The following is a 16,981-nucleotide window of genomic DNA, read 5'->3' as shown; positions in this document are numbered from 1 at the left end:
AACACCAGCAAACAGGGAGCCAGTCTGATCTGGACAGAAAAGGAACACCATTGCACCTGACTGGAAGCACAGGATTTGCAGCAGTTTGTCTCTGGTAGATCTGACACTCGGACCAATAATGACTGGAGAAGGCAGTCCTGGGCACCAGCAGCTTGAATTGGACCCAGAAACCAATGCAGGGTTCACAAAACTGGTGTTACTTCCCCCCAACACTGGGAGCGCAAAAGGCTGAGAGCCACTGCACTGCAGATTCTGGATACAGGTAGGTCGCGATTAGTGCAAGTTTGAATAGTGCGAAATCCGATTTAGTGCAATTTCTAAATTGATACCAGGTTGCGTTTAATGCGAGCCAAAATTCAGTTAGTGCAAGGCTAGCACGCCCAGGGCTGAGGCTAGCACACGCGCAGCTGTCATTGGGGTTTTAGACACTAATCATCTAAATGGAGAAAAGGAAGTTTCGGTTACAGGAAAGCTGAAAAAAGCAGAGGCTCATTTTGAAAAAACTACAGCTGAATACAGGAGATAGCATGTATGCTTTGGATGTGGGTTTACCCTCTTTTACTATTATGCTGTATTTCATTAATAGAATTTAATTTAAAATAATTTTTAAAATGTTTAAAAACTTTAATTGCCTATTTCCATGGAGCTGGAACCAATTACTCTATTTTCCATAGAAATATCACTTCGAATATTAACCGCACTAATGGAGACCTGCCTGTACTCTTTAAGGACAGTTCCTAGTAATAGATAATAGCTCTTCCCTTCAACTTGTGGCTGCTCAGCCTATTCCAGCACATGGTCCTCTTCTCCTCCAGTAGCACCCATAAAACTGCTTTGCAAAAATAGCCGTAATATAATCCTGCCCTTCTCCCCCTTATCATAATGCTCCTTCCCTGCCCATCATAGGTCATATAAAATTGAGCGACATTCTAGCAATTGTCGAGAAGCTGCGAGCAATCAGACATTCTTGGACTACAACTCCCATCTGAGGTTGGATCACTATAGTCCAAAAGCTCCCCACGCCGCGTAACTCCAGCATTTATCGCGCCACGGCCCCGCCCGACCCCTCCGAGCATTGCTAAAGCCAGCGCGTTTCCGATCATTGCCGAGCTAAACACAGGGGGCATGTCAGCGTTGGGGAGTACCTTCGGCAATTTCCGGCATTAGTCGCAGTTCTTCGAGCCGGAGTTAGGAGCGCAAGCACGAGGGCCAATTAGCCTAGCCACCGCTCTTCGTTTTTTTCCGGAATCTTAAATGAATCGGCAGTAACAATGAGAGACGGTGATGACACTCAAACATTACACTTCAAGTTCACAAGCGAGCATACAAATACAGTACCTTAAGGAGGAGTGGCAAATGCCCCCCTTTTGCGGTATGAAACTGCCCCGCATAGGCGCGAGGCCTCGAGATCGAACCAGAACCTGAACTAACACTTGTCCGTATCTGTTTGCACTTGTTGGTCTCTATCAGTGAGAGCGGAGGAGAGAGCGGCGACTTCTGAAAGGCATTGCCCTCGCGACGGGGGCGGAAGCGGAACCCCGGCATGTGGTGGTGCTTTGGACGGAGTCGGGCGGCTTGGGGGAAGTTCGCCGCTTCTTTTTCCTTGGTCCCTGTCGCCGGTGCGCGATGCCGTGGGCAAGCCCTGCCACGGCGCTGGCTCAGCGGCCAGCCGGACTTGCGCGAGTTGTTCGCGAGGCCGGCGCTTCAGCGCTTCCTGGACCAGTATTCCCGGCCAAAAGAGCACTCCGACGGCGTCCCTTCGGCGTTGGCAGCGCGGATTCGCCTCTTGCGAGACAAGGAAGAGGAGCTGCTCGAGACAGAGCGCTTGGCGCGAGAAGGTGAGGCGCCTCCGCCTGAGGCAGGATCGGAAGAGGACTGTGCGCGCTAGGTGGCCCAGCCGACCTTGCCGGGTCTCCGAGGAGATCAGCAGGGACGCGTGTAAAGTGCTGGGTTAGTGCTCTTCAAGTCCGCTCAGTGACTCCGAGCTCATCACGCTTGCTCAGCCCACTCAGTGTCGATTGTTTATGTGCCATCAAGTCGGTGCCGACTCTTAGCCCGCATATAGAGATTTTCTCCAGGACGATCTGCCCCTAACCTGGTCTTTCAGGTGCACCCATCTCTAAGTCCATCTACCTTGCTGCTAGTCTTCCTCTTCTCTTTCCTTCCACCTTTCCCAACATTAAAGCCTTTCCCAGAGAACTAGATCTTTGCATAATGTGTCCAAAGTAGGATAATTCGAGCCTGGTCATTTGTGCCTCAAGTGAGAATTCTGGGTTGATTTGTTTGATGATCCATTGTTTGTTTTCTTGCCTGCCCATGATATTCTCAGGAGTCTTCTCCAACACCAAAGTTCAAAAACATCAATACTCTTCCTATCCTGCTTCCATTCAGTGTCACAGGGAATACCGTGGCTTGCACAATTCTGATATTTGTAGGTATAGAAACATCACAGCATTTTAATATCTTTTCCAAGGTCTTCATGGCTGCTCTACCAAGCGTTAGTATGCGGCATATTTTTTGACCACTTGTTCTTTTACTGTTGATGATTGATCCTAAAAGGCAGAAGCTACCCACCACTTCTCTATCTTCATTGTCAATTCTAAGGCTGGTTGTTCTACCTACCTAATATTGTTCAATCAACATTACAAAGTTGTTATGGGATAAAATGTAAAGAGACCTCTGTGTAAGCCTCCTGTCAGTCCTGGAGAAAAGGTGTGATATAAATATAATAAATGGAGAAACATAGAGATATGTCTGTAAAGCTACCAGGAGTCAAGCTTTTAAGATCTTGATATGAAATGGTGATTTTACTTGGAAAATATTTATATTTCTGTGGCTGCTCTACAGCTTTTTAGCTGTCTATGTCAAAGGGAAGGGTGAACCACAAAGGCTGAGCTCCATCAGTTCAGCTGCCATTTGACTCTCTCCTTCCAGATGTTTCACTTCATTGCATCAGAAGTGAGGCAGGAGAGCATATGGGGGGAGGGGGGGGAGAAAAGCTGCCATCTATTATTTCATTTTCAAGAACTATACCCTCTTCTGCTCATTTGTTCAGTAATGAAGTTTTATACAAAAATCATACATTTGTATTTGTGTCTGTATTGTTTCCCTTGTCCTTTTGTGTCACAGGCAGGTGCAAATATGTAACATTTTTGCATAATGCTAAAGAGACTTAGACACAATTACTATTCAGTGATTGTAGTTGAAGACTGTCATAGAAAAGTTCAAGTTTTCTCACCTCACCAGAGACAAGTAGAAAAATTCTGAGGAAAAGGATTTAGCTGATGGGGACCACTGGTAGTGGTTGAGAAGGCAATGAAAAGAGTTACTGTAGTTGATTTGAGAGAAATGTCAACACTTCTCAATGAAGGAAATAACATATGAAATCTTTACCTCAGAACAGAGTACATGTCTGGGTAGAAATTGGTTCTCCTGGTCTTGTTAGCTCTGGTATTAAAACTGTTCCCCCTCCTTTTTTTTTTTAATATGCTGGACTAATCTGCTCATTTAGAGTTAGTCCCAAATAAAATGTCCTGTAAAGCCATACAGTCATATTTACTCACATAAATCACAAATAATAAAAGGTAAAGGCTATTTCCTATTTTAATCTATAGAAGAATCCCTAACCAAAATAGAAGTGTCAGCCCACTCAAAAAGAGCTATATTGTTGCTAAGAAAATATATCTTCTATATTTGTGGTTGGCATCTGAAGGGTAGAAATAACAGATAGCCAGGAGAGAGGGAAGGAATTGTAAGCAAGGGAAAAGATTAATAGCATTGCAATAATAGTGTGCTATTTTATTCTAGATGAAAATGAAGATTTGCGGAAGCTTGCAGAAAAGGAAGTTATTTCCTGTCAGGAAGAGATAGAAGAACTGAGACATCAGGTATATCACTTGTTGAAGCATGACATTTAAGTTCAAGCCTAACTTCTATTTTGTTTTCCATAAGGGATTGTCAAATGCTATTATTTTGCACTCTTCCTCTGCTGCCCCACTCCATGACATGTTTATTACTTTCTACATATTGCTGAATTTTGCTTCTTTTCATGATTCAACATCAGGGAGGAATCCATGAATCTGTGAAAGAAATTTTGTAATCAATAGAAGAGAGTATGTGTGGCTCAGGACTGAACTGTTGAGTTCTTGGTGCTCTCTGAGCTTGGTTGGTTTCTTGCAGACATTTCATTACCAAGCTAGGTAATGTCATGAGTGCAAGGGAGAGTGGGGTTTGCTGGCTGTTTATATATAATAGTTTGCCTTTTCAGTCTAAGTAAGTTGGTAGCTATTTGATGTTGAGTCTCTTTATACTTGGTGTAACGATCTGCCACCCGCTGATCCCAAATCCAGTAACTTTCCTTGCAACCAGTATTGATTCAAAAGAAAGTTCATTTATTGAGAACAAGTGTATAGTTCCAAAGCATTGCTAAGACTGAGCCTAAGCGCGCCAAAAATTGTTTTTCTTACTTTTCCCCCCTACACCCCCCTCCGCTCCTGGTCTCCTGATTCCCTTGCTGGTACGACCTTGAGCATGCCAGCGTCTGTGATAAGAAGCCATCTGCCTTTAACGGATTCTCATACCTTTTCCCCCCCCACTTTTACAATGGCAGAACCGTAGCATGTAAAAAGCAATTTCTAAATCATAACAATCTACTATTAAATCTTGCGAGGATTCTGACACTTGGTCTGCTTGTCTAAATCAATTCATCATCTAATACTAACCCAACTGTAAAGTAGGTATATCCATTATTTGGTGTAAATCATGTGAGTTTGGTACTAAAACTGATACGGGAAGGTGGGGCATCTAGTTTGATACCATGCTGAAAAGGAAATGACTATGAAGTGTTTAGTTCTGGATTTAGGGAAAAAAGAAGTATTGAACAATTGTAATACATTTGTTGTTGTTCAGTCGTTAAGTCATGTCCGACTCTTCGTGACCCCATGAACCATATTGCACCAGGCCTTCCTTCCTTCACTGCCTCCCTGAGTTTGCTCAGTTTCATGCTCATTGCTTCAGTGATGCTATCTAACCATCTCATCCTCTGCCATCCTCTTCTCCTTTTGCCTTCAATCTTTCCCAGCATCAGGGTCTTTTCCAAAGTGTCCTCTCTTCGCATTAGGTGACCAAAGTATCTGAGCTTGAGCTTCATTATCAATCCTTCCAATGAGCAATCAGGGTTGATTTCCTTTAAGATTGACTGGTTTGACCTCCTAGCAGTCCAGAGGACTCTTAAGAGTCTTCTCCAGCACCACAGTTCAAAGGCATCAGTTCTTCGGCGCTCAGCCTTCTTTATGGTCCAGCTCTCACAGCCATACATTACTACTGGAAAAACCATAGCTTTGACTATGCGGATCTTTGTCGGCAAGGTGACATCTCTGCTTTTTAATATGCTATCTAGGTTTGCCATAGCTTTTCTCCCAAGGAGCAAGCGTCTTTTAATTTCATGGCTGCAGTCTCCGTCTCCGGTGATCTTGGAGCCCAAATAAATGAAGTCTGTTACTGCTTCCATTTCTACCCCTTCTATTTGCCAGGAATTGATGGGTCCAGATGCCATGATCTTAGTTTTTTTAATGTTGAGTTTCAAGCCAGCTTTCGCACTCTCCTCTTTCACCCTCATCAAGAGGCTCTTTAGTTCTTCTTCACTTTCTGCCATTAGGGTGGTATCGTCTCCATATCTGAGGTTATTGATGATTCTCCCTGCAATCTTAATTCCGGCTTGTGATTCTTCCAGCCTGGCATTTCTCATGATGTACTCTGCATATAGGTTAAATAAGCAGGGTGACAGTATACAGCCTTGTCGTACTCCTTTCCCTATTTTGAACCAATCGGTTGTTCCGTGACCGGTTCTAACTGTTGCTTCTTGGCCCGCATACAAATTTCTCAGGAGACAGGTAAGATGGTCTGATACCCCCATCTCTTTAAGAATTTGCCACAGTTTGTTGTGATCCACACAATCAAAGGCTTTTGCATAGTCAATGAAGCAGAAGTAGATGTTTTTCTGGAACTCTCGTGCTTTCTCCATTATCCAGCGAATGTTGGCAATTTGATCTCTAGTTCCTCTGCCTCTTTGAAACCCAGCTTGTACATCCAGTAGTTCTCGGTTCACGTACTGCTGAAGCCTAGCTTGTAGGATTTTGAGCATAACCTTGCTAGCATGTGAAATGAGTGCAATTGTGCGATAGTTTGAGCATTCTTTGGCATTGCCCTTCTTTGGAATTGGAACGTAAGCTGACCTTTTCCAATCCCGTGGCCACTGTTGCATTTTCCAAACTTGCTGGCATATTGAGTGCAGCACTTTAACAGCATCATCTTTTAGTATTTTAAATAACTCAGCTGGAATACTGTCATCTCCACTAGCTTTGTTGTTAGCAATGCTTCCTAAGGCCCACTTGACTTCACTCTCTAGGATGTCTGGCTCAAGGTCAGTGACCACACCAGCATGGACATCAGGGACATTAAGATCTTTCTTGTATAGTTCTGTGTATTCTTGCCACCTCTTAATCTCTTCTGCTTCTGTTAGGTCCCTGCCTTTTTTGTCCTTTATCATGCCCATCTTTGCACTAAACGTTCCTTTGATATCTCCAATTTTCTTGAAGAGAACTCTAGTCTTCTCCATTCTATTGTTTTCCTCAATTTCTTTGCATTGTTCATTTAAGAAGGCCTTCTTATCTCTCCTTGCTATTCTCTGGAAATCTGCATTCAGTTGCTTATATCTTTCCTTTTCACCCTTGCTTTTCACATTCCTTCTTTCCACAGCTATTTGTAAAGCCTCATCAGACAGCCATTTTGCTTTCTTGCATTTCTTTTTCCTTGGGATGGTTTTAGTTGCTGCCTCCTGTACAATGTTACGGACCTCCGTCCATAGTTCTTCAGGCACTCTGTCTACCAAATCTAATCCTCTAAATCTATTCATCACCTTCACTGTGTACTCACAAGGAATATGATCTAAGTCATACCTGAGTGGTCTAGTGGTTTTCCCTACATTCTTCAATTTAAGCCTAAATTTTGCAGTAAGAAGCTCATGATCTGAGCCACAGTCAGCTCCTGGTCTTGTTTTTGCTGTCTGTATAGAGCTTCTCCATCTTTGGCTGCAAAGTATGTAATCAATCTGGTTTCGGTATTGACCATCTGGTGATGTCCATGTGTAGAGTCGTCTCTTGTGTTGTTGGAAAAGAGTGTTTGCTGTGACCAGCTTGTTCTCTTGACAGAACTCTATTAGCCTTTGCCCTGCTTCATTTTGTACTCCAAGGCCAAACTTGCCTGTTATTCCGATTACTCCTTGACTTCCTACTTTAGCATTCCAATCCCCTATGATGAAAAGGACATCTTTTTTTGGTGCTAGTTCTAGAAGGTGTTGTAGGTCTTCATAGAACCGGTCAACTTCATCTTCTTCGGCATCAGTGGTTGGGGCATAGACTTGGATTACTGTGATGTTGAATGGTTTGCCTTGGATACGCACTGAGAACATTCTGTTGTTTTTGAGGTTGTACCCCATTACTGCCTTTCCCACTCTCTTATTGACTATGAGTGCAACTCCATTTCTTCTAAGGGTTTCTTGGCCACAGTAGTAGATATAATGGTCACCTGAATTAAATTCCCCCATTCCCGTCCATTTCAATTCGCTGATTCCCAAGATGTCGACGTTCAATCTTGTCATCTCATGTTTGATCACATCCAGCTTGCCTTGGTTCATAGATCTTACATTCCAGGTACCTATACAATATTGTTCTTTGAGTTCTGACAAAATGTGGTCCACTGGAGAAGGAAATGGCAACCCACTCCAGTATCCTTGCCAAGAAAACCCCATGGACAATGTTAAAAGGCTAAAAGATATGACGCCGGAAGATGAGCCCCTCAGGTCGGAAGGTGTCCAATATGCTACTGGGGAAGAGCGGAGGGCAATTCCAAGTAGCTCCAGAAAGAGTGAAGTGGCTGGGCCAAAGCCGAAAGGACATTCAGCTATGGATGTATCTGGAAGCGAAAAGAAGGTCCGATGCTGTGTAATACATTACATAATGCTTAAAATATATGTATTGGTACTTATTTTATTTCAGCCCATTCCAGGCAGATATTTACTTAGATAAAAAGGCATTTTTTTATATATTTCAGATAGTATCACTCTTGATTCCTTCAGAAGAAACTGACAAAAATGATCTTGTCATAGAAGTGACTGCTGGAGTTGGAGGGCTGGAAGCAATGTTGTTCACTGCTGAGATGTTTGATATGTATCAACAGTATGCAGCATATAAAAATTGGACTTTTGAAATTCTGGCATATGCTTCCAGTATTATAGGCAAGTAATCTTTTGAAATTCTGACATGTACTTCCAGTATTATAGGCAAATTGTCTTGGGATAAGAAAAGAAATTCCCTAGCTCTATGTAATAGAGAGTGAAGATTCCCATCTTCAATATCCTTTTTCTTGGGACAATCTTATTATTTCATTGCAATTGTCTCAGTACAGGGAGCTTAACAATGGGTGTCCTAAAATGATAGTGATACATATGTAGTGGCATATATTTTATTTTATTTTTATTTTATTTACTTTAATGCTGCCCGACTCCAGGTAGCTCACAATATAAAAACAATGCAAACAGAACACAATAAATAGAAATACAATAAGGAAATAAAATGGCAAATCCAGACAAACATATCTAACAAGAGGGTTCCATGCACCCTACGTCAAGGTTTGGGAGAACAATAGTTGTATTCCTCCTTACCATCAGTGAATGAGCCCCTGCCAGTTAGCGATTTGCCAGGTCTAACTACCCAGCTGTCTTTCTGCCAGACTCTATTGATTTCTGATACCTGGCTGATATACCTGATGTAATAGCATCAATGCAATGCCTTTAAACTGGGGTGACAGTACAATACCAACCACAACTTGTTCAGTTTCTAATCTATGTGCTATGTGAGCATTTTATTTTATATTAAGGTAGAAAGATAATTTTATTAACATTCCAGTAAGAAAAAGAGCTTTAACAAGGCTAAGCAAAATTGTTTGCTGAAAAAAATGTTAATCGGATGAATGCTCTTTATTACTCAATTAATGTGTTTTTTGTTCTTTTTGTCAAGTTGTTTTTATATTTTAACCATATTGCCTTTTTCTAACGTTAACATTTTTTATGGAAAGGCAGTTTATAAAATATAATATATAAAACTGCCTTAGTACAGTTAGAGTGGTATTCGTTTTGGTTCTTAGTTTGCTTGACTTGTCATTGATTAGGACATTTCTAAACTGGTGCAGCAAAGTAAGTAATACTGAATTAGTTTCTGACCTGATATTCCACAAACAAAAGAGCTTTTCTGTTTGCAGAAATGAATCAGATTCACTGGAAGTTTCCACTCTCCAGTCTGGATGCCCATCTCTCACCCCCCACCAACCTCCCATACACCCACTTGCCCTGTAGCACTTCTGCCACTTCCCAAAGTGACCTGGGTGTGGTAGAGGTGTCTTTGATATTTCTAGAGTTCATTTTTGCAGGTAGGAGATAAAGTACTACAAAATCTCTTCCAGCATTTACCTACAAAAGTGTCTGACTGAAATAGGATGTTTCAGTTTAAATTTCATTTCTGCTTTGATGCAAGTCATTATTTTTCTCAACCCTCCATCCATCAGATGGGAATAATAATAATTACTATTATTAGTATGTTGTAGATGACTCCTGTTTTTTTTTCTAGAAAAAGAGAAAACAGAAAGAAGAAAAATCAGGAAACAAAAAAAAAAAGAAGAAAAAACGAGTCATCTACAACATGAAGCATAAGGACTGCAACAGCCACTATGTAAGACAGACAGGCAGAAGTCTAGCAGCGCGCATCCATGAACAGCAACTAGCAGTCAGAAGGCATGATGAAAACTCCTCAATCTCACAACACATTAACAGACTTAACCATAATTTCAGTTGGCAAACTGTCAGTATCTTAGACCAAGCTAAATCCAAAAATGGGAGGGAATTCCTGGAAGCTTGGCATTCAGCCATCAACAGGCTGAATAGAGATAAATGACATTTACACACTATTCAGAGACAATAAAAAGGAAACAAAAAGACCAGAACACCTCCTTGCCAGCAATCAACACCCAGATAAACAGGGATTAACACCAGGATTAACAGCAAACAATCAAGCAGGAAACAATACCCTAATCAAGGAACTACCAAGGAAAAAACAACTTCCTCATCAATACTGACAGGGCATGCTACTGTGTATAAACAGAGAGCAAACTCCACTCCCTTCTAGCACTGGAGATGTTACCTAGACAGGTAATGAAACATCTGTAAGAAAACAATCAAGCTCAGAGAAACCCAAGGAATCCACTATTTAGTGCTGTTTCCTGCTTATCTTGGCTTTGGCTGCTGGAAGGGTGTTAGTTTTCTTGCTAGGCTTTTGATTGTATCTTTGAAATAGCATGTAAATGGGGTTTATCTCTATGTGTCTATTGATGGCTGATTTGTCTGAATACCAGGCTTCCAGGAATTCACTAGCAATTTTAGATTTGGTTGACCTAAAATATGTACCATTTCCCAGGTGAAACTATGGTTGAGTCTATCTGTATGTTGTGAGATTAAGGAGCTGCCAGTTGGTCTTCTGCCTGTCTGTTCTACATAGTGGCTATTACAGTCCTTACATTCTATGTTGTAGATGTGGTTGCTGGGGCTAATAACCACATACAGGCATCATACGCATCAGAGCACATGCAAATGGGAGAAATTTGCATGTAGACAAACCTCCATGAAAGAACTATTCTTTCTTCATGAATGCCTATATCTGCATGACCTGCCCACCTGTGTAAGATACAGACCTCCAATAAACTGAAACTGGATGGAAAATAGCTCAGCAACATACATTCATGTACACACAAAATAGACAGGCAGACAGATTCTCTTTTTTTGTGTTTCTGAACTTTTGAATAACTTTTCAGGAGGCTTATACCGTATGATTGCTTTTACTATTTTAAAAAAATTAAGGTGGTGTGAGACATGCATCTGCCAGTATAAAAGGCTGTGAAGCATATGGACAAATGAAGTTTGAAGGAGGAGTACATCGTGTTCAGCGAGTGCCAAAGACGGAGAAGCAAGGTCGTATTCATACCAGCACAATGACTGTAGCAATATTACCACAACCAAATGAGGTATAATGTGGTTACTACAAGTATTTGGCCTAAAGTAATCTGCTTTCAAACAAGATGCTTGCATTCAATTACACGTTTTATTCCTACCTATTTAGAACATGAAGACTGATTAGTAGCATTAATAAAGTCACCAGATCTTATTGTATAAATAATTTATAAATAATTTATGCAGTTTGTTGAAATTGGGACAATTTGTAAATAGTCTGTTTTTAGAGAATAAGCACCGTTTTTCTTTCCTATTCCAGATAACTCTGACAATTAATCCTAAAGACTTATGTATTGAAACTAAAAGAGCTAGTGGAGCTGGTGGCCAGCATGTGAATACTACTGATAGCGCCGTGCGGATAGTCCATATTCCCTCAGGTATTAGAACATGACTTTCAAATGAGTAAATTGTTTTTTGAAATATGCTCCCATGTTTCATATGATGATGCTCAGTAATAAGATACATGCTTTGTAGAAGATCTTAGATGTCAATATTGTCTCCAATTTGGGGTGAGGGCAGGAAGCTATTGAAAATATTGAAAATTACTGTTTTGGATTTTAATTGTGAGCCACTCAGAGTTGCCCTCTGGGGGAGATGGGTGGCATATAAATTTAATAAATAAATAAATAGTCTTGGGTATAGGACATTTCAGCACTGCAGCATAAGATCTAAGAAGCCAACCTGCCTAGATAAGCTCTGAGCACTGATTCGGAAGACCTAAAAGAATGTGACCCAGAGTCTTGTCTGCTTTTTCAGTTTTCCAGTTAAATTTGGGGAACACTGGAGAAAAAACTTCTGTGAAACATGTTCTTGTTTTGGAAAGGGTGAGATAATGTATAACATTAGAGAATGCTAATTCATGTACCTACTGTACATATACTGTATAAACATGAGCTTGTGCATTGCTAACACTGCAATCCAGTACATCTTTATGCAGAAGTGTGTGTGTGTGTGTGTGTGTGTGTGTATCAAGGTTTCTCAGCCGGGGTTCCACAGAACCCTAGAATTCTGTGAGAAGTCACTAGAGGTTCCCTGGGAGATCATGATTTATTTTAAAAAAGCAGAGACAAAATCGAAGAAAAACCCTCCAACATTGGGTTGGCCAGCTGGAGCCTGGGCCAACCCAAGGCAGGGGTAGGGATTGTGCATGTGTGTGCAAGTGGGAGGTGAGCAAAGTGCAAGCCAAGGAGTGAGGAGTGAGCATGCAAGAGAGAGAGAAAGACACCACCAGGGCCTCTGTGCCAGGGCTCTCCTTGCCGGTGCACACCTGCCTTTCTGCAGGCGCAGCATCCTGGGAGGCTCTGTCTCAGGGTGGGCACAGGAGGTCTGGGGCTTGGCTGGCCTGGGCAACAGCAGCAGCAGGAGCTACCCACAAAGGCAGAGGAGGGGAGGAAGGAGGCTGGGGAAAGGAAAAAGTGGTGGTGATGGTGGCCTGTATTTGAGCCTAAATGTGCAGGGGTTCCCCAAGGCCTGAAAAATATTTCAAGGGTTCCTCCAGGGTCAAAAGGTTGAGAAAGTCTGGGGTGTGTGTGTGGGGAGGGGTATACATACACATACATACGTACTTTTTATTTGCAGCCTTCTCTCATCCGTCTCTTTCAAACTTTCTCTTTTTTTCAATTGTATCAGCACTATTGTATTCATTTTCTCAGAGCTAACAATGTGTAGCAGATTATATCTTCCGCTGCATCCAAACTTCTTTAAAAAAGCCATGGAAAAGATCCTTGGTTTTCAGTAGAATATATAGCACATATATAGAAATATATAACAAAGGTTTGTCATGCTAGTCAATGCCTGATCTGATTCTGCTACAGCTTCAGTAGCATACAGGTAGTCCTCAACTTACAACCATTCATTTAACGACCATTTGAAGTTACAACGACACTGAAAAAAGTGACTTACAGCCAATCCTTGCACTTACAACCGTTGCAGTGGTCCCAATTGTGGTCATACGTTGAGGGCTATCTGTAGTTGTTTCCAAATCCTGGCATCCTGTCCTTAAGTTTTAACAAATGGTTAAATACATTCAATTGACTAAGAATTGCAAAGTAGCCTGCTGTACTTGTTAAATCTCAACATACAAATTACATTTTGGTTCTTTATGTATTTCTGATTAATTTTATTTTTGCCTAACATCTACATTTTCTCTGTTGTAGGTGTGGTATCTGAATGTCAACAAGAAAGATCTCAAATAAAAAATAAAGAAAAAGCTATGGAGCTCCTTCACGCTAAACTATATAGTATCAAACTTGAAGAACAAACAATGAAGATAGATACTGCCAGAAAGATTCAGGTAAAATATGCTGCATTCTTGTTCAGATCTGAGGATGTTCTACTGTAATAATTGGAGGTAAATCAGCAGTATGCTGATGCACACTGTTCCACTCAAGCCTCCATTACATAGAAAAACCAGAACTGGCCACAGAAACCGGTTTTGCTAATGTCGTAAACAACTGATAAAGCCATCCATGATTTATTAGCTGTACCTGGTCATAGAGAACATCAGTGAGCATGATCTGAATAACAAGCAGAAGCAGACTGCTTTGTTAATAAGCCATAGTATCTTCTGGTGTTGGCTAAACCAGCTCATATTGAAAAGACATGAATTGTAATTTGGATGGATTAGTGGTTGAGACACAAGTGATGCACAGTGTGAATGCTGTAATGTTAATACTGTTAGCATGGGTAGAAGGAAAGGATACGCAGTTGCGTAGAACAGTGTTCTCCCAAATTGATGCCCTCCATGTGTTGGTTTGTGACTCTCAAAATTTCCAGCCAGCAAGCTGGCTAATCGTGAAAATTGTAGCCCAAGCCATTTTGAGGCAAACTTGGGGTAGGAATTGTTTTAACTGTTTAGTCTCTATTTCTTCACTTCTTTCTCTCCTCCCATCCACCTTATTCAAGGGTTACTCTAGCTGAGAAAAACCATGTTTAGAGGGAGACGTATGGAAGAGGTGTGGTGCATATTGTGTGGCATGCTTACAGTAATTGCCTTCTGTGAGTAAATGTAACAAAAATTCAGTAACTTTCCTGTAACATTTCCTTTCCCCTTCTTGAGTAGTCTAGACTTGAAGCTCAAAAACCTCTTCTGTGTGGTTTTTGTTTATACTGACTTTGTAAAAGACTATGTATATTGATGCTTTACTCTTTTCATGGGATATACAGTATGTGTGTGTGTTCGTTCGTTCATTCATTCATTCACGTTTTGTTGAGGAATGTTTCCCAAATACTAAGCTATTAGGACATGTAAAAACCTTACTGATTAGATTTTTTTTCTGATTAGATTGGGACCAAAGGAAGATCAGAGAAAATCAGAACTTACAATTTTCCCCAGGATCGAGTTACTGACCATAGAATAGGCAAGTCAGTACATCACATCGAAAGATTCATGCTGGGGGAAGAACTGCTAGATGAAATGATACAGTCACTAAGAAAATACAGTGAATATGAGGTGTTAATGGAAGTTATTTCAGAAAATGATGCAATCAGAACAAAATGATCTTCATTACATCCTAGACTGTAGGTATGAAAGTGCTTTCCAAACTAAGTTTGCTGTATATCTATTTGCTTGCACCCACATGATTTGGAATCTTCTGTCTGTCTGTCTATCTATACATTAATTTTGGTGCTGCTCAACACCAAAACAAAAAATATTGATCACCTCTAACAATGGGGTTGAATGCACCCTACCCCAAGGCCTGGGAGAACAGCCAGGTGTTTAAAGCCTTCCTAAACACCATCACGGTAGAAGCTGTCCATATCTCAGGGGGACCTCATTCCAGAGGACAGGTGCCACAACAGCGAAGGTATGCTTCCTGGGTCCCGAAAGATGACATTGTTTGATCAAAGGGACCTGGAGAGTGCCCACTTTGTTGGTACTTACTGGCTGGACAGAAACCACAGGAAATAAGCAGTCCCTCACATAACCAGGCCCCATACCACGTAGGGCTTTATAGGTGAAACCAGCACTTTGAATTGCATCCAGAAGCCTACTGGCAACCAGTGCAGCTCAGGAAACAGGGAAGTCAAGTGGGCATGCCAAGGCTAACAGCATGCTGAGGCTAAATGGTTAAGCTGGCATGCTTTCTAATTTGTTTTTGAAGGATTTTTATTTATTTATTAAATTGATATATGGCACAACTGCCAGTGACTCTGGGTGGCGTGAAAGTATATTGCTGTTGTAAAAAGCATTAATGCTTCAGGTAGAAACTGGTAAATAAATTTAATTATTTATTTATTCAATTTATATGGCCGCCCATCTCAACAAGCGACTCTGGGTGGCAAACAGAATTAAAATAGAATAAAAACAATAACAAACATTATACAAATTAAAAATACAGGCAGACAAGAAACAACAACCCAAATCACTAACACAACCAAGAAGCCAATTTTTAAAAGCTGAGTGATTATAGCTTCCATACTTGAATAGACAGTGGTGAGAAATTGGAAAACTGAGCATATGCTGGCTTTCAACTACTTGCTCGCAGTCAACTGTTTAGGAGAAGTGTTAATATATTTATTTGCTTTATTTGTATGCAGCTCATTCTCACCTACATAAGTAACATTCGGCAAGTATAAGTAACCAGCAAGCCCCCACAAAAACCCTTCAAAAATAGTAAATATTGTGTCAACATTGTACAAAAAATGAACACAAACAACGTCTGCCAAATTAAAATCTTCAGACACAACATACCCTCCTGCGCTTGATGGAATAACCAGGTCTTGACATAAATTGCATCATTTGCAGTGTTGCATCAGTACACAAATGACAATGGTGGAAACTGATGGACATAATGTAAGTGAATTATCCAGACTACTTTGGATACATCAGACATAGTCCATTATTTTGTGGGAATGTCCACATTCAGATTTACTCTGTTACATCTGAAGTCCCCTAAATAGAGTCTGATAAAACAACATTTCTCAATATGAGAAAATATAATTTAGCGTAATTTCTGTGTAAATGCTAAGATTTTTCTTTATTCCATTGCATTTTCAATTTTGTAAGATATTTGGGGCTTTTTCAAATAAACCTAGCACCTCTTATTTTCTAAAACTGCACTCATTGGGCCCAGTTGAAATTACTTCCTTTAATTAAGGAATTATTTAATCTTTGGTAATACTAATAGGTGGGGGTTTTTTCCCCCATAACAGACCCAGGAACAGCTCCGATGTAAAAGGTACACATATTCTCTCCTCTTGAGCCACCTCATTGCAACACTGCTGTGAAGGCAATTTTGTAACAAGCCTAATTCAGTAGGATGAATATCTGATTCTAATGAAGCCTGCTTCTTATCTTCCAGACAACAGATTTTGTCAACATTGCATTGTAGATGGGAGAATCTAGGACTTTACTGCTGTAGTGGCTCTGCTCCTGAGTAGCAACAATATTTTTTCCAAATCCTTGAGGAAAAAAAGATAATTCCCAAATTCCATTTCCATTTAGATAATCAGGACTAGCATACATACTTGGGAAAGGCAAGTCAGAGCAATTGTCTGTGTTAAGAAAAGAGGCATCTGTGTATAAATGACAAAGAATGTATTTATATTTTATAATGACTTTTACTTGAAATAAATTACACTGAACCCAGGGTTCTCTGTCTTTGAGAATCGGATTTTTGTGAATGCTAGAACATAGAAAGATTTCCTTGACTAGACAACCTTCTTTCAGAGGCAGGTTCAGATTCTCACCCATGCTTCTATTTACTGTCTTATTTTGTCTCCTGTTTTTGCACAAAAAACAAACACAGCAATGTGGATGAAAACACTTCCTCTTCCCAGCAACCCTCTCCCATTAGACATTTCACTATAGAACTGCCCTACCAAAAATAAAGGGAATTGTACTCTTCTACATATGCATTAGATTTC

The 16,981-nt window shown here is 40.7% G+C and overlaps 1 protein-coding gene across 1 annotated transcript; it reads left to right on the top strand.

Moving 5' to 3' along the window:
- Window positions 1-1,476: 1,476 nt before the first annotated feature.
- MTRF1L (mitochondrial translation release factor 1 like) lies at window positions 1,477-16,704 on the top strand. The gene is made up of 7 exons (XM_088142204.1): window positions 1,477-1,838; window positions 3,808-3,887; window positions 8,110-8,293; window positions 10,964-11,127; window positions 11,373-11,490; window positions 13,270-13,406; window positions 14,397-16,704. Exons 1-7 carry the CDS (start codon window positions 1,544-1,546, stop codon window positions 14,610-14,612), a joined length of 1,194 nt encoding a protein of 397 aa, XP_087998330.1. The 5' UTR covers window positions 1,477-1,543; the 3' UTR covers window positions 14,613-16,704.
- Window positions 16,705-16,981: the final 277 nt, after the last annotated feature.

This window comes from Python bivittatus, unplaced genomic scaffold (assembly GCF_059951505.1).
Source record: "Python bivittatus isolate LINGU-HERP-01145 unplaced genomic scaffold, Pbiv_v1 ctg000020_np1212, whole genome shotgun sequence".
NCBI lineage: Eukaryota > Metazoa > Chordata > Lepidosauria > Squamata > Pythonidae > Python > Python bivittatus.
The sequence above is the reverse complement of the archived record's forward strand: the minus strand, read 5'-3'. Positions and strand labels throughout refer to the sequence as shown.

What these genes read in the sequence shown, in the direction of transcription:
- MTRF1L (XM_088142204.1), top strand. Translation starts at nt 1,544, where the DNA reads ATGTGGTGGTGCTTTGGACGGAGTCGGGCGGCTTGGGGGAAGTTCGCC. An exon ending in TAGAAGAACTGAGACATCAG is followed by an intron (nt 3,888 to 8,109) that starts GTATATCACTTG and finishes TATATATTTCAG; the next exon opens with ATAGTATCACTCTTGATTCC. An exon ending in ATATGCTTCCAGTATTATAG is followed by an intron (nt 8,294 to 10,963) that starts GCAAGTAATCTT and finishes AAAAAAATTAAG; the next exon opens with GTGGTGTGAGACATGCATCT.